Raw genomic sequence first — 21,497 nt, 5'->3', positions numbered from 1 at the left:
AGAACTCATTGGCAAAGGTCGAGGAATTATATCATCTTATGAGTCATAAGGAACCTCAGAGGTGATCAAATTAAACCACTGTGCCATTGAGGGTATTTTTCAGGTATCCAGCCACTGCTTTAATACTTTCTGTGACTGGAAAGGAGTTCATTACTTTGAGTCATCTCACTTTATGTACTGTTAAAATTATTCCTTTTTTATGAGTAGAAACTTAATGCTCTGACCCATAACAATTCACCAATTGTCCTTGCTTACAATATCTGCGATAAATATGTTCTTTATTTCACCATGCTGCCTCCACGAAGTTTTCTCCTCTTCAAAGAAATATTCACAGTTTTCCCAGTTTCTCATGACATGGTTTCCAAACCATTCACCATATCAGTTGCCTTTTGAAATACTCAGAAAATAGGAGCAATATTACCTTCTTTGGCAAAAATTGCATTCGCTTTTTAGCAGCCTCATTTCAGTGTGATACATATCTATCTCTCTAACTATATGTTATTTTTAAAAATTAATAGACTTCATTTTTTAGAGCTGTTTTAGGTTTACAGAAAAACTGAGCAGAATACACAGCATTCCCACAGACACCCCCACACACCTCTCATATTTTTCTCTATCATTAACATCAGTGTCCTACATTTGTTACAATTGATAAGCCAATGTTGATACATTACTAACTAAAGTCCAAGCTTAAGTTAAGGTTCACTCTTCATGTTGTACATTCTATGGATTTTGACAAATGTAAAATGATATGTATCCACCATTACAGCATCATACAGAATAGTTTCACTGACCCTGTGCTCCACCTATTCATCCCTACATTTTTCATTGGAACTTTTTGCAGAAAACTTTAAGTAACCCCTATCCTATTTTTTCAAGTAGCTGACTTTAGATTTATCTCTATTAAATTTTATCTTTCTGGCTATAATCCATCTTTTTCTAGGCTGTTGAGATTTAATTGAAATCCCAATCTGTTAACCAACATATATGTAACATTTATGAATGTTATGAATGTCTTCTGTATTTTTATCTAAGGATAAAAATGTTAATCAGAAGGCTCACAAGAGCAAAGCCGTAAGGAATTTTACTAAAGAACTCCTGCTAGAAATTTATTAATGAACTAATTCTCTTTGGGTACAACTAGATAACAAATCAAAATAACATGTAACCCAAATTTTCTATCTTGTCAACAAGGACGTATATAATGACCCGATAATAATAAAGATAACTTTCTTTGAGTACTTACTATGTAGCTAGGTATTTCACTAAGTGGTTTATATACATTGTTTCCTTTAATTTTCACAAGAACACTATCAAGTAGGAACTCTTAGCTCCATTATATAAATGAGCAAACAAAGTATCAGGGTGGATAAACAATATACTACAGCCAGTAAGTAGAGGAGCCAAGAGTCAAAGCCAGATCAAACTGACTCCCCTATTCAATTAGGTTAAATAATATAAAATAGCCAATATTTATCTAGTTGAAAATTAAGTATAAAGTATATTCCTAATTCTGCTATTTAGAATTTATGATGGTACTATGATCTTCAGCTTCTCTAATTATTGAGTTGTTTTGTTTATTTTTTCTATAGAAATAAAAATATGGCAACTTCCCAAAATTGAGAATATTTAAAATATGAATTTAAATTGGGATATAATGAAAATGAGGCAGACTGCTGTAAATGGAATTTTGGCCTTCAGAAAGGGCTCTGTTGGTCAAAGGATTATTTGGTGATGGTTCAAAAATTTTTATTCTGGGTATCTGAATCTCAAAAATCAGCATTACAGGAGTTTTCTTTTGCAGGTGATGAGAATATTCTGGAATTAGATAGTGGTGATGGTTGTATAACTTTATGAATATGCTAAAAACTACTAAATTATACATTTCAAAAGGGTGACTTATGAATTATACCTCAATTTTTAAAATGAGGGTAATTTTTAAAAATGAACCTCAACAGAGACCCAAATCTACTTTAAAGCAAGATCAAATAAGAACTAGCAGAAGCGAGCCCATAAACAACAGTCTGAGATCCTAGAGATGACTCAGGAGTTTCGGTTATAAATTTCTTGAAACCTAGCTACAATAGGGAAGGGCAAAAATGTACAAGTAGCCACACCAATTGACAAGTGATCATAATCTCAAGATAGTTGGAGGTATGGGTATCACTTTGATTCAAAACAATAGAAAAACAGTTTTGAAAATCATAACCTGACAATCAAAAGTGGTCTAGACAATAGCTGGCTGCTGGCAAATCTTCCAAACATGTGCCAAACTGTCAATGCAACTCCTAAAAGTCCAGTGATTGTATGCTGATTTGCAAAAATCATAATTCATTATTTCATTATTCCATTTTTACTATGATAAAACAATAGCAATGAATGTTACCAAGAAATTGAAATTATGCATCAAAAATTATTCCTAAAGCAACATGCACTGGTAAACAGACAAGGATCTATACTGTTTCTTGACAATATTCAACTACACATGTCATAAACTACCACAGCAAAGTTAAATGAATTAAACTATGAAATTTTTGTACCATATCTGTAACATTCGACAGGTCTTTCTCATATAGACTAGAGCTCTTAAAAAAAAAAAAAAAAAAAAACACTCCCCAATTAAGACATAGTAATTGGTGTCTGAATAACTTGTATAATCTAAAAATGTAAATCTTTATAAAAATGAAATATATAATACTTTTCTAGCATTGGGGTATTGATTCTAATAGTACATTTTTTTTTTTATAATCAGTCTGGCTAAGGGTTTATCAATTTTATTCATCTAAAAAACCAGCTTTTGGTTTCACTGATTTTCCCTACTGTGTTTCTGTTTTCTAGTTAATTGATTTCTGCTACAATCTTCACGTTTTTCCATTCTTCTACTTTGGTTTCATGTGCTCTTCTTTTCATAGGTTATGGAGGCTTAGCTGAGAATACTGATTGAGACTTTTCTTGTTTCTAAAACATGCATTTTAGAACTACAAATTTCCCCCTAAACACAGCCTTAGCAGTACCCGATTTTGATATATTGTGTTTTCATTTTTAGTCAGTTTGAAATACTTTATTTCCTTTTTTATTTCTTTTTTGATCCATGGATTACTTAGAAGTATGTAAATTAGTTCCCAAATGTTTGACGCTTTTCTGGAGATCTTTCTGTCCTTGATTTTTAACTTAAATTCTAATTTAATTGCTTTTCTAGAGATCTTTTTGTTTTTGATTTCTAATACAATTCCTTTGTAGTGTGAGAATATTCTTTGTAAGACATGAATTCTTCTAAATTTATTGAGGCTTGTTTTATGGCCTAGAATGATCTATTTTTGTAAATGTTCCATTTACACCGTAAAAGAATGTGTATTCTGCTGTTGTTGGATGGAGTGTTCTATAAATGCCAATTAGGTCAAGTTGGATGATAGTTTTGTTCAAATCTTCCATATCCATACCAATTTTGTCTACTTTTTATATCAAATATTGAGAGATATTATCATTTTCTTTCTGCCTGAAGGGCCTCTTTTAACATTTCTTATATTGAAGGTCTGATGGTGATGAATTCTTTCAGCCTGTATGTCTGAAAAAGTCTTTTATTTCACCTTCACTTTGAAAGGTATTTTCACTGGATACGGAATTCTAAATTCTGGGTTTTTTTCTTTCAATACTTTAAAGATGGTGCTGCTCTGTTTTCTTGTCTACTCATCCATCAATGGACACTTAGGTTGTTTCCATACCCTGGCTATTGTTAATAATGCTGTGATGAACATGGGGGTGCACCTATCTCTTAGAAATAGCCCAGTTATACATATGGTAGGCCAATTGAAGTTGTCCCACAACTCATTAATGCTCCACTCACTTCTTACATTTCTTTTTTTATCTTATCTATTTTACATTTTTGGTAGTTTCTGTTGCTATGATTTCAAGTTCATTGATCTTTTCTTCTGCGTTTATCTGCCACGAGTTTCATCCAGAATATTTTCTACCTCACACTTCGTATCTTAAACTTTAAAAGTTCAATTGTTCTTTTACATATCTTCTATTTCTGTACTTAACTTTTTGAACATATGGAATACAGTCATACTGTTTTCTTAGCCTGTTTATTTTGGTATCTGGGTCAGTCTGGATTAGTTTTGATTGGTCCATTTATCTCCTCATTACAGGTTATATTTTCCCACATCCTTGCATACCTGTTAATTTTTTATTACAGTCAAGACATTGTGATTTTCATCTTGTTGGGTGCTAGATATTTCTGTATTCCTATAAATATTCTTGAGCTTTGTTTGGAATGCAGTAAAGGTACTTGCAAACAGTCTGATTTTTGGAAGTTCTTGGTTTTAAAATGTGTTAAGTAGGACTGAAGCAATGTTCAGTCTAGGACTGAGTATTCCCCACTACTGAGTAAAAGTTCTTCTGTTGACTCTATCCAATTCCCAGTGAATTACACGGATTTCCTAGTCTGGCTGGTGGGAACAGGCACTACTACTGGGCCTGTGTGAGATACTGTCACCTCTAATTTTTTCATATGGTTCTTTTCCTAGCATCAAGCACTTTGCTCACATGCATGCATTAATCAATACTTAACTACATGCTTAAGAAGAATCTTGCATGGATCTCTGAAGTTTCTCTCTGTGCAGTTCTCCCCGCTCTGGTACACTGTCTCATGAATTCTAGAGACCATGGTCCTCCCAAAATCTCACTTTCATCTCCTCAACTCATGAAATCCACCTGGCTCTGCTTAGGTTCCCTCTTCCTGCATTACAGCCTGAAAACTCTCTCATGCAGTAAGCTGGGACAATCAAAAGGTTCACCTTATCTATTTCCCACGTCTCAGATATCACTGCCTTCGCTGCCTGATATTCACTTATTTTTTCCATTATTAATATATTTTGTCTATTTCTTGGTTGTTTTAAGTGGGAAAGTAAATCTGGTCCCTGTTCTCCAACTTGACCAAAGTAGAAATCCTTAGACTACACATTTTAATTGAGTGAAACTTATGATTTCAAACACATTTCCATTCTGACCTACAAAACAGCAATTTCATATGTTTCAACCTAACATTATGCTGTTTCCAAAGAATGTGAGATATTTTGATTAAATTTATCCGTCCTACCTAAAAATGAAATGAAGTTCATTTGAGGTGCCATGTTGAACCTATTTAAGACTTGTTTTTATTTTCAAATTGCTCACAAGCCAACACGAATTCCCTACAAAATATTTTGCTGCCTTACTCCCCACTTAATTTGGACCCATATGTACTACAGCCAAAAATTTTATCTCATCTAACATAGTCAAGATATCAATCTAAATACATAACCAATAATCATTCCCTATGTATAAATTCCCTTCTATCTAGTTAAACTCACCATAGAATATCACTTCTCCTCAGAAAGAACTGGGCCACAGTGTCAATTCAGGTAGGCAGAAGGAAATAACATCTAGTACATTAAGCAATCAACTTCCAGTTATACAAATGAGACACCTACTTTTCTAGAAACTTCCAAAATGAAAGAGTAAATGTACTTCAGAGATTATAATTAGGGATTAGACAATTAGGAAGCAGAAAATCAAGATAAACTTGTCAATCAATCTATAGTCATACCCTTTACCCACTCTATTTTTTTGTTACAATCTACCTGCATATATCCTTACCTCATCCCAGTCAAAGGTGTGAGTATATGACCTCTTTTTGGGTACTCATAATGCAAAAAAATTCAATTTTATTAAAACATGGTAAGCAATTTTATTAAGTAGGTTTAAGTATGTTTCTAATCCATGTCACTACAAGCCAAATTTGAAACATATTATTTAAAAATTAAAAACCCTCATTCTGAATTCATGGCTCAGTGAAAAAAAGAAACAAATGAGAAAAAAAAGCAATGGCATCTTCCCACATGTGTAAACGTATCTAAACTCTATATATGTGAACATATGTATCTAAACTGTCATATGTACACACAAAAAAACAAAACACAGAAAGAAACTTGGTGACTGGGAGTTAAAATAGGTGAAAGCTTATCATTGTATACCTTTTTATACCTCCTGAATTTTCAACCATGAGAATGTAATTACCTAGTCAAAACGAAATGTGAACAAATAAAACAGGTGAAGAAACTGGCCTAAACCACAATTAGAAATAAACTGCCATCATGGACTCCAAGTGTATCCATTTTGCCTTTTTAAAATTCATATATAGAATTATGAACTAAGACCATGTTTCCCAAAATTTCTTTATAGGAATCACTGAGTCATTAACAGATTTTTGGGTCCAATATGACCTGCTGAGTTAAGCTCTCTCAAGAAGACAATGATCTGTACAAAAAGTGTTCCCAGATGATTCTTATCAAAGTTAGAGAAACTAACTAAGAAGCATGATTCATTTCCAGAAAGAACAACAACTTTGCAATTAGACAATCCTTCATTCATTTCTTGGCTCTTCTATTTACCTGTAAGTTCTTAGATAAACTATTTAGATTCTTTGTGCCTGTATCTTTATCTACAAAATGGAATACTTCCAAGGTTGTTATAAAGATTAATTTATGTAAAGGGTGTGGGACATAATCTTTCTTAGAATGCTTAATTTCACCTTGTTTCCTTTAAAAAATATGAAGATATCTGGTATATAGATATCCAATATTCATTTCATTTCCTCCCATACCCAAGTGATACACATGTTGGGTTATACATCAATTTAACAAAGTTTCTGTTGAAGCAGTATTAATCATTAATCTTCTCAAAGACAAGCTTTAACTAATTCAGTTTAGTTGGCTTATTACTGACAAGTATGACAAGTGTCACTTACTTTTTAAAGAATAGTCCCATCCTATCTAAGAATAATTACTTTTACACACTTAAACAAAAATGAATAAAAAATACTACAATGTTATCTTATCTACTATTTTGTCTTAATCCAAATTATAGCATTCCTAAGATAACTTCTCTCTCAAAAACATCCTCTAACAGTTGTACCTCTGTTATGTTTCTCTCTTGTAATGAAGCCAACTCATAAGGATCCACAAAAAGTCCTGTCGGGATGTACTGTCTAAGTAAGAGTCGGCAAGTCTGTAAGTCCTCAATGCTCTCTCCAAATTTCACTTTTATTAACAGTTCTCTGCAAAACAAGTATGCTTAAAGTAAATCTCTTCATTCAATTGTTAAATGAGATAGTATAACATTACATTCAAATTAGTAGAAATACTACATTTCAAATTAGCTTTTCAAAATTAGATTATAAAAAATATTTATATCACATCACTCATTAGCTCTTTCATAATAGTATTAGTGTGAAAACAAAGATCAGTGGAAAGGAATAGAGTCCAGAAATGGGCACACACTTTTTTAAAAGAAAGGTGCCAATATAATTTGATGGGGGAAAGGGTCATCTTTTCAGCAAATAGTACTCAAACAACTGTATATCTATATAGAAAAAATTAAACTTTGACCTCTACATCATAGTATATACAAATATTAATTTGAAGTAGATTATAAACCTAAATGTATAATTGTCCCAGCTTTCTATCTGAAGGCCCATTTTGGACCAAGTGCAGGGAAGGCAGTCCAAAGCACAGTGGTTTTGCTTAAGTGAGAAAATAGAGATAGAAGATAAGGGAGGCTTAAGCAGCTAGAAATCACAGCACTAAGTTCCAGAGAGGAGAGAACTTTGTAGAAAGAGTTCTAGAGGTCTGAATTGGAGTCCCCTTAAGTTTTTGTTGAATACTAAGATAAGTATGAGTAAGGTGTAACTCCACAATACTGGACAAAGAATGACCTGGGAACTGAAAGATGAGAAATTCTGAAATTTTACATAGGGTTGGGAGACATCTGCATTCCAACCAACCAAAGCCTACAGACCAGTGTTCAGTGGAGATTCCCAAAGAGATAGAAAGTAGAATGGTGGTTGCCAGGGACTGGGGGAAGGGATGAGTGAGGAGTTATTGTTTAAAAGGTACAGTGTTTCAGTTTTGCAAGATGAAGAGAGTTCTGTGGGTGGATGGTGGTCATGGTAACACAACAATGTGAATGTCCTTAATGCCACTGAAGTATACAGTTAAAAATGGTTAAGATGGCAAATTTTACGTTATGGATATTTTACCATAATTAAAGTAAACAATGCAAAAAAAATGACTGTTCAAAGCAAAAATAAAAAATATATGGTGAGGTTTTAAACATAAGTAAAAAATACATAGTTAATAAATGTATGGTAAGAATAGCATAAAAAGGAGGAGAAGTAAATGAACTATTCTGATATAAGAGTCATACATTATTCATGGTTGGAATAATATTATATGAAGGTAGACTGTGATAAGTTAAAATTGCAAACTCTAAAAGTAACCAATTAAAAAGAGAGAGAGAAGTATAGTTAATAAGCCAAAAATGGAGATAAAATGGAAGTGCTTAAAAAATACTCCATTTAGTCCAAAGCAAGGCAAGAAAAGAGAGAAAAGATTCCACGGAACAAATAGAAAAAAATACAGAAAAAAAAGTAGCAAGATGGATAGACTTAAAACAAACCAATCAAGTCAATATTTACATTAAAAGTAAATGGTCTAATGACTCCAAATAGAATATAGGGACTGACAAAATGGATAAAATAGCAACGCTTAACTACATGCTGTCTACAAGAAACACATTAAATATAAACACACAGATAAGTTAAAAGTAAAAGGATAGAAAATATATGCAAATATTAATAACAATAAATATGGAGTAGCTATACTACGATTTAAAAAGTAGACTTCAGGACAAGGAGCATTGTCAGGGATAAAGAAGGACATTACACAAAAATAAATGGATCAATTCATCAGGAAAATTTAGCAATTCTAAATGTACTATATGCCCTGAAAAGCAGCTTCAAAGTGTTCATTTAGTTTACTTAATAGCAAAAACTGGTAGAACTACAAGGATAAACAGACAAATCCACAATTACAACAAAAGATTTTGATCCTCTTTTCTCAGTAATGGATAGAACAAATAGAAAATCAGGAAAGATATAGAAGGCATGAACAACCTTCAATTTACTTGATCTGAGAATTATAGAACATTCTACCAAACAAAAGCACATTTTTAAGTACATAAGAAAAACTATATGGTGGGCAATAAAAGAAGTCTCTAGAAGTTTAAAAGAACTGAAATCATGCAGAATATGGTCTCCAACCACATGAAATTAAATTGGAAATCAACAGGAGGAGGAGACTGCCTCCACCAAAGCCACAGCCTCAGACTGCCTTGTTCTTCAGACTATGCCTGGGATCTGCTGCCAGAAAGATTCAGCCTCACAGCCTTCCATGTGTGGTCTCAGGTTTCCTCACCTCCAGAAAGAGAAAAATTGACCCCTTGCATCCTTGAAATTCATCTAAGAGACTAAAATTAAGGACTTCTTTCAAATTTGAACATGGCTAATCAACGAGTAACAAGATCCAAACGGCCAAACACTGGAAATAAAATATGCCAGTTCAAACTAATACTTCTGGGAGAGCCTGCTATTAGCAAATGAAACCTAGTGTTTCTCTTTGTGAGGAGCCAATTTCATGAGAGTACCACTGGGGCTGTTTTTTAAAGCCATGTGAAATTTGGGATATGTGATACAGCTGGTCAAGAACGGTATCTTAGCAGCAATGTACTACAGAGGAGTACAGGCAGCCATTAGTTGCATATGATACCACAAATGAGGAGTCCTTTGCAAGAACGAAAATCTGAGTCAAAGAACTTGCCTCTGAAGTTCTTTAATAGAATCCCAATCAAAATTTCCTGAAGCTTTTTTGAAAAAATCTACAAGCTGATTGTAAAAGTTATATGAAAATGCAAAACATCTAGAATAACCAAAACAACTTTGAAAAAAAAAAAGGTGAAGGACTGTGATTTGAAGATGTAATATCAAGTTACGGTTATCAAAAGAGTACATTACTGACATATGGATGGACATACAGATCAGGGGTTGGCAAACTTTTTCTGTGAAGGCCCTAATAGTAAAATAATTGAGGCTTTGTGAGCCACATAAAGTTTCTGTTGAATATTTTTCTTTGCTTTTTTTTTAAAACAACCTTTAAAATTGTAAAAATCATCTTTAGCTCAAGGGCAATACAAAATGAGCAGGATTTGGCCCATGGGCCACAGTCTGAATACAATATACAAACAGATGTTCACATACAAGGTAATCAAATTTTTAACAAAGGTGTAGAAGTAATTTGATGAGGAAAGAACAGACTTTTCACCAAATGATGCTGGATCAACTGGCTATCCTTATGGAAAATTAACCTTAACCCTTACCTAACAGTATACACAAAAATTAATTCAAAATGGACCATACACAGGGTAGGGGGTGGGTATGGCTCAGTGGCAGAGCATGTGCTTCGCATGCACAAGCTCCTGAGTTCAATCCCCAGTACCTCCATACAAAAAAAAAAAAGGATCATATCCCATATAACACTTCTAAAAGAAAATTTCCACTATCCTGGAATAGGCAAGGATTTCTTTCACAGGACACAAAACCCATGAACTACAAACAAAAAAAAATTGATAAACTATACTCCATCAAAATTAGAATTCTTAAAACGCAATAATAAAATGACAAACAACCCAGTTTAAAAATGGACAAAACACTAAGACACTTCACAAAGGAAGATACACCAGCAGCCCATAAGCACATGAAAAGATGCTCGATGTCATCGGTCATCAGGGAAATACAAATTAAAACTACGAGATACCACTACATCTCCACCAGAATGTCTAAAATTAAGAAGACTAACCATACCATGTGTTGGTAAGGATGTGACAGAAATAGAACTCTCATACATTTTTGGTGTATGAGATGTTGATGCTGAATGTGAAACAGTATGAATGCTTTGGAAAAGAGTCTGGCAGTTTCTTAAAAAATTCAGCATTTATCTACCATATATCCAGAAATTCTGTCTATCGATATTTACCCAAAATTAATGAAAATATGTCCACACAAAGACTTGTACACAAATGTTCATTACAGTTTTACTTATCACAACCCCAAGCCTAGAAATGACTCCAATGCCTTAGATACATGAATGAATAAACAAATTTCAATACTCTGCAACAAAAAGAACAAATTAACGCCACACAAAACATGGTTGAATCTTATTGATATAATGCTGAATGAAAGGAGCCAGATATCAAGAAGTACATACCATGCGATTTCATTTATATAAAATTCTAGAAAATCTATTGAATGATAGAAAGTAGATTATTGGTTGGCTGAGTGTGGGTATGGATAAGGAGAATAACTGCAACTAGCGTATGAGTATTTTTGGAGATGATGGAAATGTTCTATATTTTGATTGGGGTAGTGGTTACATGGGTGTATATAATTGCCAAACTCAATGAAGCTGATTAAAAAAACACTATGAAATAGTACTATTATACTTCCTATTTTTACCTGTAAGAAAACAAAGCACTGGGGTTAAAATATCCATGTCACCCTCTTCATAGAAAAATTGTCACCTCCAACTCAAAAAGTATGGGGAAACACTTTCAGCCTTTACATAAACGTATGATAGTTTTTTGTTTACAGATAATCAATAAATTTATATGAACTCATTGCTCCAGGAACACAGCAGAAATTTCAAGAATTAAATATCAAGAGCAGCTATCTATCTATATATATTAGCTTTTATTCTTTAAAGTAGTCTGATGTAATTTTACATATAGCATTTCATTTTCCTAATAATTTGCATTCATTGAAAGAATTTTGAATATATCTGTAGCATTGTTCTAGTCTATTTTTGCCCCCAAATATCATTTCTAGTAATGTAAAAGCTAATCACACAATAAGGAAATCAATTAAATCCAAAAGTTCTCTATACACATATGAGTAAACAAAAATATTTTCCCTTTTTCAAAAAAGAAAAAAGAAAGGAAAGGAAAGCACAAAGAGACTAAATAAATCATCCAAGAGCCAAGATTCAAACTCTGTAGTTTTACTCTAAAACCCAAATTCTTAGCTACCATTTCATTCTGCCTCTACAAAAGTGGAATATATCAATCATCTTTTTTCTTCTGGGTACTATCTAAGTATTTATGAACATGCAATATTTTATCATCAGAAAAAACACAGACAGAGACAGAGACCCTTCTAAAAAGACAGGACATCTCTTGGAGATGACAATCAATTAATCAGAACATGTTGGATGTATTTGTTCATCTTTCTGAAGTTATTCACCTGTATTACCCTCCAGTTCACATTATTCATCTTGTTCACAAACATGACATAAAATTTTATCAAAAGTCTTGCAGAAAATCCGATATACTAAAGCTATAGCATTTCTCTGCTTCATTTATCTAGTAGCTCTATAAAAGAAATAAGCTTGTAATAAATTCATGCTAATTCCTAGAGGCCAACAATTCCTTTTCTGTGTTCACAAGCACCCTTTTAATAATCGGTCCAGAATTTTGCCCAAAATCGACATCAACTAACTAGCTTCCAGATTATCCAAAGATTACCAACAAAAGTTCAGCAATCGTTTAAGCAAGTTCTCCTACTGCAGTGAGATATAGTTCATCAGAGAGGGGAGACTCTAAACTCATTTACAGTACTAAGGCCCTTTAGTACAATTCCCTTACCTTTCCTGCACTTCACAGTTTCCTACTACCCGCAACTGCTTGGCCCTTTCGAGAGTGGAAGTAATTCTTGACTAAGAAGATAGAAATAAGAGGAGCTAACAAATTCTACATTCTATAATATGCTAGTATTTTCTCATCCACCCTCTCAGCAAGACTACACCTGCTCCAAATATAACTAGGAAGCCTGAAAAAAAAAATTACTGTTGGCATTTTCTGAAGGTCTCAAGTAACTCTGACATTTCTAGTTTGTGAAGCTATTCTTGTGGATTCTGCAACTCTTCATTTTTGGTTTTATGTCCTGCTTTTTATCCTCAGTACTTGCAATTGGACAAGTTTTGAGCCACTTTTGTTGTCACAAAAGCCTCTTTGGGCACTTCTTTCTTCTTTATTGGAATCAGTTATCTCCCATTCCTCTTAAAAATACATTCCAATTAACGTTAAAGAGAGAAGCTACATAACTGGCATAATTACCCTGATATTGCTTAAAATGTGTCTGGAACTCTGTCAAAAACTCCCTTCAGAAGTGCCTTCCCTCCCCAAATCAGTTTTATTACTTTACAGTCACATCTCCTCTTTGAAACTGCACTGCGCAGATTGATCACCTATCTCATTATTAATAATAGCTAACATTTCCTGGGTATGTACTGTGTGACAAGCACTACATTAAGGAGCTTTCCTTATATTCTCCAATTTAATCCTCACAACCCTAATAAAGAAATACAATCATGGTTTAATTGTACCAGTAAGGGTAGCAAAGACTTAAGTAACTTGACTAAGGCCACACAGATACTAAATAATAGAGCTACACTTTGAGCCCAAATTGATCTAAATTAAAAACAAACAAAAAAAACCCAAAGTTCTTTCTACAATACCTCCTAGCCATTCACACATAGGCTAACCTTGAAGAGGAAGGAAAGTGAGTTATTTTAGTTTAAGGTGACTTATAAAATGAAAGGATTTAAAAAATAAATGTATTAGAACTCATAAATCAAACATCTGAGAATAATTTCAAAGTCATCACCTTGAGAAGCTTTAAAGTTTGGGAACTTCTTATAGAACAGTTAACACAACTTTTTATCAGTCTTTTTAATACCTTCAATACTGGCAAATATTCATTTTTGAGGATAATTTCTATTTTGGAAACAGCTTGGTCTTTGGAACCAAGTCCTGTAAATCAGAAATAGTGAGTTTGGGTGGTATAATATCTCAGTACTTGAGAGTGTGGCTTTGGGATATGATAGTCCTAAATTTGATTCAGAGCTCTACCACCCTACCCTATACCAAATTATTTAAATTCTCTGAACACTAGTTCCTTCATCGGAAATACAAGAAAAGTATCATCTATCTCACAACCATTGTGAAGATTAAATGGAATGCTGTATATATAGCCCCTAGCTATGTAAATATATGCATAGTAAATATGCATAATAAATAATAAATGTTGGTTTTCTCCTTCTTTTCTCCACTGTTATTTTAATCAGTATTTCAAACTATGAACCACACATCTGTCACTTATAACTTTAAGAAAACAAGTGACTTTTTCAGTTTATCCATTTTTCAGCTCAACAGTTGCTCTATTTTTTTGCTCTAAATTATATTAAACAGTAGTCTGATTTAAGCATAAGTCAATGGGAAACTTACCTGTGGAAACCATCTTTCAAAACTTCTTGCCTCAAAATAATTTCAGAACAAGTGGCCCTTATGCCTATAACAAGCAAAAGATTTTTTTAAATAAAATAAGTATTCAATGAAAGAATATTTAAATAATTATAAAATAATTGTTTGAAAAGGCTTTATTTACCTGGAAAATCTAACCAACCCAAAAACAAAACAAAAACTTTTAAAAGTTAAGCAATTTGAGCTACACATAAATCTACTCCTAGAAGAGCATTAGGGTTAAAAACACTGACTTTGGAGTTAGATCGGCTAGTTTCAAATCCCAGTCTGTCACTTAACAGCTGTGTGACTTTGGGCAAGATAGTTTATCTCTCTGCTAGTTGTCATGAGAATTTAATATATGTAGAAGCACTTAGAAGAGGGCATACCACAGAGCAAGCACTCTATATAAATGGTTATTTATATTACTTTATTCAGGTGATCCTAGGACACAAAGAAAACCAGAATGGCCAAAGAGCCAGGAAATCTGTTTTAATCCTAGCTCACTGAAACTGAGTATCAGATACAAACTGGCAACTTCTATATTCTACCATCCACACATAGAAAACTGAAAAGATGGTACATTTATACCTTGTGGAGACGCTGGGAGAGTTTAAAGAAAAAACAAGAACTGGAGGCTTTTCAAACGTTCAAAGGGTTCCTTTATAAACTTAGAATAACCAGAAATCTGACTATACTGACTTCATGCAGAATTCAGACATTAAAACTATTACTTGATGTTTGCCTTCTAAAGTTAAAAATTCAGCTCCTAATGATCACCAACTCTGTCCAGGCACCTTGCAATGGAATTTTACTTCATTTCAAAGACTGAAAATGTGTGGGAAGAATATTAAAACAAACACACAGAAAACCATATACTGCCTTATGTTGTTAAGTCCATTAGACGTAATCCGGAGGAGATTAAAAAAAAATATGAGTGTTGATGGAAACATCTGAAAAATACAAGGGAAGGAAGGAAAAAAGTATGGAAAAAATAACATTTGTTAATAATATCTATATGACAGATCCTCTACTTGGGGCTTTCACATATATTTTAACTTTCACAACCATCAAAATAGACAAACACAATTAATGCCATTTGTACACAGAAGGAAACTCTGACTTATAAACAGTTACTGTCTAGGTCATACAACTAAGTAAGTTATTAGAAGCAAGATTTGCCTAACTTTTAAAGCCTAAGGTATTTCCACTCTCCCAGCTATTTAAAGAAATCCTTAATTGCTTTGGAAAAGCCTATGTCATCTTTTCCCAAATAACTTATAGAATATGTCTTGTATAAATCCAGATGTTTCTTCAATGTTTAATTCTAATGGAGGTAGGGAGTAAGGGTTTATGTCTACCAATAAATTAAATTAGAAAAAAGGCCAGATTAATAGGCTTAAATTCTATTGAGATATACACCAGAGAACAGTAAATCCCATTCATCTTGAGATGGTAGAAAGGCTAATTTACAAACAGTATAGCAAATACTAGATTATTATGGTTTTTAAAGCAAAAGTACCATTTTTAAAACGAATTTGTTGTATCTGAATTCACCGAGATTTTTCCTCTTAAATATTACTTTACTTGGTTACTGTGGCCTGAAATGGCTCTGGAAATTGGCCCCTTTTTAATCGTAAAATGCCAGGGCTGGAGAACTCTTCAGATAACAATTAGTCTATTTTAAAATTCTTCTTGGCCTAATAATCCTTTCCTCAAATAAATTTGAGAAGCTAATATGTAAACACACAAAAGCAGAACTGCACTGATAGTAATCTAATATCCTCGTTTTACAGATGGAGAAACTCACCTGGTTTGTACTGGCCTTCCTTTCCCTCTCAAACATTATCACTTTGTTCTAATTACTACTGACGTATCCCTCTGTCCTACTACACTGCAAGCTCAACGAGGGTTGGATCCACAGCATCTAGCACAGAACTCCAGCCCACGGACTCTGGCCCAAAGAAATGAATCAACTCACTTGCCCAGCCCACAGTCATAAAGAAACCACAGCCGAATCTAGTCTATTATCAAAAATGTTTGTAAATAAAACCAGTCGTCTTCCTCTTCCCACTCCCACAAAGTCGCTGTATTCTAGATTAGGGTTCTCACAGGGTGCTTAGGCTTTGTTAGCTCCTTGGTAGTCCGAAGTTTCATGCATCTTAAGAGCATCCCAAAACGCTTCACTGCTGTATTTCCTTTGCAATATTTTAGTAATAGTGCGGCCAGTCTCGCCTCAGAACGACAAAGCCCGACTCCCCAGATAACCAGGAGCGGCCACAAAGCTGCGAAGGCTGGGGGAATGGGGGCCGGAGGCTTGTGGCCTTTGTGTTTAACCTCCTCTAGCTCACCTTACAGGTTTAGAGTCGCGCGCCAAGGTACTGTGAAGTACCTTCGCAAAACGCAGGACGGGGAGGACCCGGGACCTGCTCCCCAGCCCCTCGACTCTAAACCCCGCCCCCACCGCCGAAGCCCCGCCCCTCCCTTTACCGGCGTGGGTCCCGGAGGTGTCAAAGGCTGTAACTGGTAAGCAGGCAAGCCCAGCTGCCCCCCAGAGGAGCAGCCAAGCCACGGCCCGGGCAGCCAGGACGCCAGAGAACGCGCGCCCGAGAAGAGCGCGCGGGGACAAAATGCGGTCGGAGGAACCTGCACACGCCTCACACCGCTCTTAGAGAGCACTGTCACGGAGTTAGCGACCGGGACGGAAGAATGGCTGTGCGCATGCCTGCGGTCCTGCCGTTCCCGGCTCCCCACAGTCCCGGCCCCCAAAGGTTCCGGCGTCGCGGGAAACAGTCCCACCCCTTCGCCGCAGCGCCTAGCCCCTCACCGGCCCGGTCGGGGGCGGGGCGAGGAGTGCGCAAGCGCGTGGCGTATGCAGGGGCTGTTACTCTGGGGACGGGTCCCTGGGGACGGGTCCCTGGGCCCCCAGCCTGACCCTGAGCTCCGTAAGCTGTCCTGGGATACGGCTGGCTGAACTCCCAGTGTCCACCTCCACTTCCAGGTATTTGCCAATGCGGGCCTCCTACCGGGGAATTCATTCAGTCACGTCTGCGGGCCTGTAGCTGTCGCCTCTTTATGCAGCGCCAGGCTCTGCCCGGCCTCAAAGTCAAGTTGTGTTCCTCTGTGCACTGCTGGAAACAGCCGCCTCACGGAAGCTTTAGACATTGGCCTGCAGAAGATGCTCTTTCTGTACTTCTCTATGGGTAAGAAACCACAGCCCCATCTAGTCAGCCGTGTCCTGACTTAAGTAGGGAAAGGATCGTCTACCTGATGATCAAATCCGTACACTTTTAGGTGCTGTGGGGATGCTTGGCAAGATTTCGCTGGTCACTGATCCCTGCGGAGAAAAATTTAAATGTGTAGGAAGAAGAGCTAGGTAAATGTGTCCTCAGTCTTTATGAATTGAATCTGTAAGCAAACTTAGAGAGTATTAAATGCAAATTAGAGCAGAACAGAGGGCTCTAGGACGGATGTCCTAAAGAGGAAAAATGTCAGAAGATACTACCTGAAACTGAAAATAGCAGTATAAGCATGCAGTTAAGAACTGTGTTAACAAATTTTAATGAGGTGAACTGCAAGGATATTTGTTTAAAAAAAAAAAAAGAGGGAAAAGAACAAAGAAGGGCTGGGGTGGGGTCATTGCATCAGATCAGAGGCAGAGCACAATAATTTGAAAAAGCATTTTTTAATAAATGATTCATTTCCTAAGAGTAAAAATTCTCACATTCAACAGTAAGGGGTAGATAATACAGATTGTGGTATATCCACAGGACAAAACATTTGCAGTCATAAAAATTTGCATTTTTAGAAAGACATTTAATGACAAAATTACATAGGTTGTTAAATTTAAAAGGCAGGAAATAGTATGTATAATACAAGAAACATACTATAGTTTAAAAAGATGAAACATACTAGAGAAAAGACTGGAAGGAATCAAGGGTGATAATTTTATGTTTCTTCTCCCCCTCCCCCACCCCACCCCAGTTTTCTACAATAAACATGTGTTAAATAACTATGTTCTTATAGTGATTCTGTAACAGAACTGTGTTTATGAAGATATCATCCCTATGCTGCTTTACCTCTAGGTGCTTTGACATTTGCAAATCTTCCCGGGAATATAAGTCACATCTAAAGCAGTTCCTATAATTAAATGTATTTTGGCACTGAGAGCAGGGAAACGAAGGGGGAGTAAAAAAGTATTAACCTGCAAAATGGCTGTTTCTTGTAACTGAAAAACATCATGTAATGAGACATAAATTGGAATAAAAGCCATGTAAGCTTTATTGCCTTGTATATATAGTGGCTGATTCTGTGTTGAGTCTGTCTTTTTGATCAGAATTCTAGACTGTCAATACTTAGAGGATGTACAGGGACTGTGTCTTATATTAATACATTGACTTAAACAATGGAATGCCTGCTACAGTGCAGTTACTGTGCTGGGCATATTGTGGTGAACAATGAATATATTCCCTGACCTTGTGGAGCATAAAGAATAGAAGGGAAGGTAAGTTTTTTAATTAAATAAGTAATTACAAAAAATTTCAATGAGTAAAATGATTGGGAAAGTACAAAGGAGATGTCTGGTGAACCTCTCAGGACATAATGTATAAGGTTAAAAAACTCTTAGTACTTTGACATAGAGGGAGCTTATACACACTTATTTAATTGGTGAATAAAAAAGATTCTGTAAGTTGATTCTTAGGCTGACGCAGGGGTTCATATACAATCTTTAGTTAAGAGTACAATACACTAAGAGATCCAAACTGAACTGCATTTCTAGGCTCACTTGTGAACAAACCTACACTCCTCAGTGAACCAGAGATTCTACAGACTAAGGATAACCCAGGGCCAAATTGAACTTTCAAGGTAGCCCTTGAAATACAGAGCTTGACAGACAGCACATGCATCTCTAGACTGGACTAGAGCCAGATCTGCTGGGGAGGAAGAGTAGGAGGGAATGTGGTTTATCCAACACTTAATTTTTTTTCCCCTTTAGCAGGAAGTCATTGTGTGACTAACACATTTTCATCAGACTTCCTCTGATTTACCCTGAAGTGTATGTGAGAATGATGTGCACTGCCAAGAAATGTGGAGTTAGGTTCCAGCCTCCGGCTATTATCTTAATCTATGAGAATGAAATGAAGGGGAAAAATCGCCAGCGCATCATGCCAGTCCGAAACTTTTCAAAGTTTTCAGGTACCTTGTTTTATCTTGCCTCCTACCTTAAATATTCTCTGAGCCACTTAATAAGAACGATTAGAGTCTCAGGTAATGGAGTGACGTGGCCTTCATAGTTAAATAGGCCTAGGTTCAAGTCATGACAGTCAGGGTAGGTGTATGATCTTGGCTAAATTACTCAGTGAGCATGAGTTTCCTAATCTGTAAAAGTAAATTGATAAACCCAACCTTTCAGAACTGCAGTGTGAATTAAATGAGATAACATTTTTCAAATAATATTAACTCTCTTCTCTCCCTCCAAATGTGTTTTTTATTTATAGTCCTGATATTTTCTTAGTACCAATACTAATATCTAAAGCTGTAATACTATTTCTTCTCATACCTTTTCTCCAGTTAAAAGCATTTAACATCTCCTCAAAGTAATTTTAAGTTAAGGAAATAAAAAATATATCCCTCCTTCCCTCACTGCACTCAAAGCTTGAGATAAAGAAATAGTTCTGCAAAATAATTCATTCCCCAAAAGCCAAATAGCTACTTGACTTTAATGGCTGGCAATGCTTTCAGTAATTGTGGTGCCTCAGTAGTTTGTGGTGGTGTGTGTGGTATGATAGTTTTATTCCTCCCTCCTAGATTGTGGCAGAGCTGCTGAACAACTAAAGAATAATCCGCGACACAAGGGCTACCTGGAACAAGTATCCCTGAGGCAGCTAGAGAAGTTATTCAGTTTTTTACGAGGTTACTTGTTGGGGCAGAGTTTGGCAGAAACAATGGAACAAATTCAGCGGGAAACAACCATTGATCCTGAGGAAGACCTGAACAAACTAGATGACAAGGAACTTGCCAAAAGGAAGAGCATCATGGATGAACTTTTTGAGAAAAATCAGAAGAAGAAGGATGATCCAAATTTTGTTTATGACATTGAAGTTGATTTCCCACAGGATGAACAACTGCAGTCCTGTGGCTGGGACACAGAGTCAGCTGACGAATTCTGATACCAAAAACTAAAAAAAAGAGAAAAAGATTGGGTAGCAGAAAATCCATGTTTATACAAAGAACATATTTTGGCTCTAGAAAAATCTGTAAAGAACACTATGTTGAGTCATGTTGGGGTTGACCATGTTACTTTTCAAAACCAGGATATGTAGAGCATCTACTATGTAGGTGCGTGTGGAATACAGGAAAAACAGAAGATAGGAATCTGCCTTGAAGGAGCTTACAATCTAATTGGAAGGTAAAAAAGTTTGTGAAGAGCTAATTAGTGGTATTAGGTAGCAAAAATACTAGATCCAAATGTTTGATAAAGACTAAAAAAGGTCAGAACCTACCTAGATTACTGTAGGGTAGAATAGGCAGGGAAGACTTTAATCTTCCTAAGTCTTTAATCTAAGTCCTTTAAGGGCAAGATAGTACTTTGACCCTTGAAAACGTTATATTTGCATAGAAGCTTATATAGGATTCCAGATTAGAGAAACTGGGAGAAAAAAAGGTGGTGGTGGTGATGGTGGGGGAGACTGGTAAAGAGATAGGAATGAGAAAATTTTATTTGAGGAAAAATAAGCAAATTATAGTTTGATAAGAACAGAGGGCATATATAGTTACCAGGGGATTATCCCGTATACATCATCTTTATATGCTTTTTTTTTTAATGGAGGTACTGGGATTGAACCTAGGACCTCATGCTCTACCACTGAGCTATTTCCCTCCCCGCTGTTTGTACTTAAATCTAGCGTAGAAGAGTACTCCTGCAGAGTGCCCTGCAGCTGCAAGTGGGTGTCACCTGACGGATGGCAAGGGAATTCTGCCCCTCCAGTAGCAGCAGACGTATACTAAAGACATTCTGAAAACCTGAACCTCTTCCTATAACTAAGGTTTGTTTGTAAAATGGGAAATCTCTACCCGTAATAAATGAAATAGGTACTATCAGTTTAGGCCTATTCATGAATTGGTATCTACAAAGAGAAGATCTATATTAAACAAGGTTATGTGTGTACAGATACATCTTTCTTCATATTAGAATATTATTTAATTGCTAGAAATCCTCTTTTCCTGCAAGGAAATTAATACTCATTAAATAAAACTGTAAAAGCTATTCA

General features: G+C 35.5%; 2 protein-coding genes and 1 non-coding gene across 7 annotated transcripts in view; 2 read left to right on the top strand and 1 right to left on the bottom strand.

Annotated features, from left to right (window-relative positions):
• The window catches only part of PIGX (phosphatidylinositol glycan anchor biosynthesis class X), a gene marked incomplete at its 5' end in the record, with an annotated part of 24,057 nt that extends 7,163 nt beyond the window's left edge, over nucleotides 1–16,894 (bottom strand). The window contains 3 exons of the mRNA XM_032481454.1: nucleotides 6,955–7,096; nucleotides 14,212–14,275; nucleotides 16,717–16,894. Of these exons, the coding sequence (XP_032337345.1) occupies nucleotides 6,955–7,096; nucleotides 14,212–14,275; nucleotides 16,717–16,894 (384 nt within the window). The remainder of the gene's footprint in view (nucleotides 1–6,954; nucleotides 7,097–14,211; nucleotides 14,276–16,716) is intronic.
• Nucleotides 10,304–10,375, top strand: TRNAA-CGC. Its single transcript has one exon. It is a non-coding gene; the product is annotated as a tRNA-Ala (tRNA).
• On the top strand, nucleotides 16,882–21,497 carry CEP19 (centrosomal protein 19). 5 transcript variants are annotated; one of them, XM_014568363.2, is made up of 4 exons: nucleotides 16,882–17,227; nucleotides 17,308–17,429; nucleotides 19,282–19,422; nucleotides 20,035–21,497. In XM_014568363.2, the coding sequence occupies exons 2-4, from the start codon at nucleotides 17,405–17,407 to the stop codon at nucleotides 20,394–20,396; spliced, it is 528 nt and encodes a 175-aa protein (XP_014423849.1). In that variant the 5' UTR covers nucleotides 16,882–17,227; nucleotides 17,308–17,404; the 3' UTR covers nucleotides 20,397–21,497. The 5 variants fall into 5 exon arrangements, with proteins under 5 accessions (XP_014423849.1, XP_032337331.1, XP_032337323.1 ...); XM_032481440.1 differs by lacking the exon at nucleotides 17,308–17,429 and having other exon boundaries at nucleotides 19,226–19,422; XM_032481432.1 differs by lacking the exon at nucleotides 17,308–17,429 and having other exon boundaries at nucleotides 19,223–19,422.

The sequence above is a fragment of the Camelus ferus genome, chromosome 1 (genome assembly GCF_009834535.1).
Source record: "Camelus ferus isolate YT-003-E chromosome 1, BCGSAC_Cfer_1.0, whole genome shotgun sequence".
NCBI lineage: Eukaryota > Metazoa > Chordata > Mammalia > Artiodactyla > Camelidae > Camelus > Camelus ferus.
Note: the sequence above shows the minus strand (reverse complement) of the source record. Positions and strands in the feature narration are given on the sequence as shown.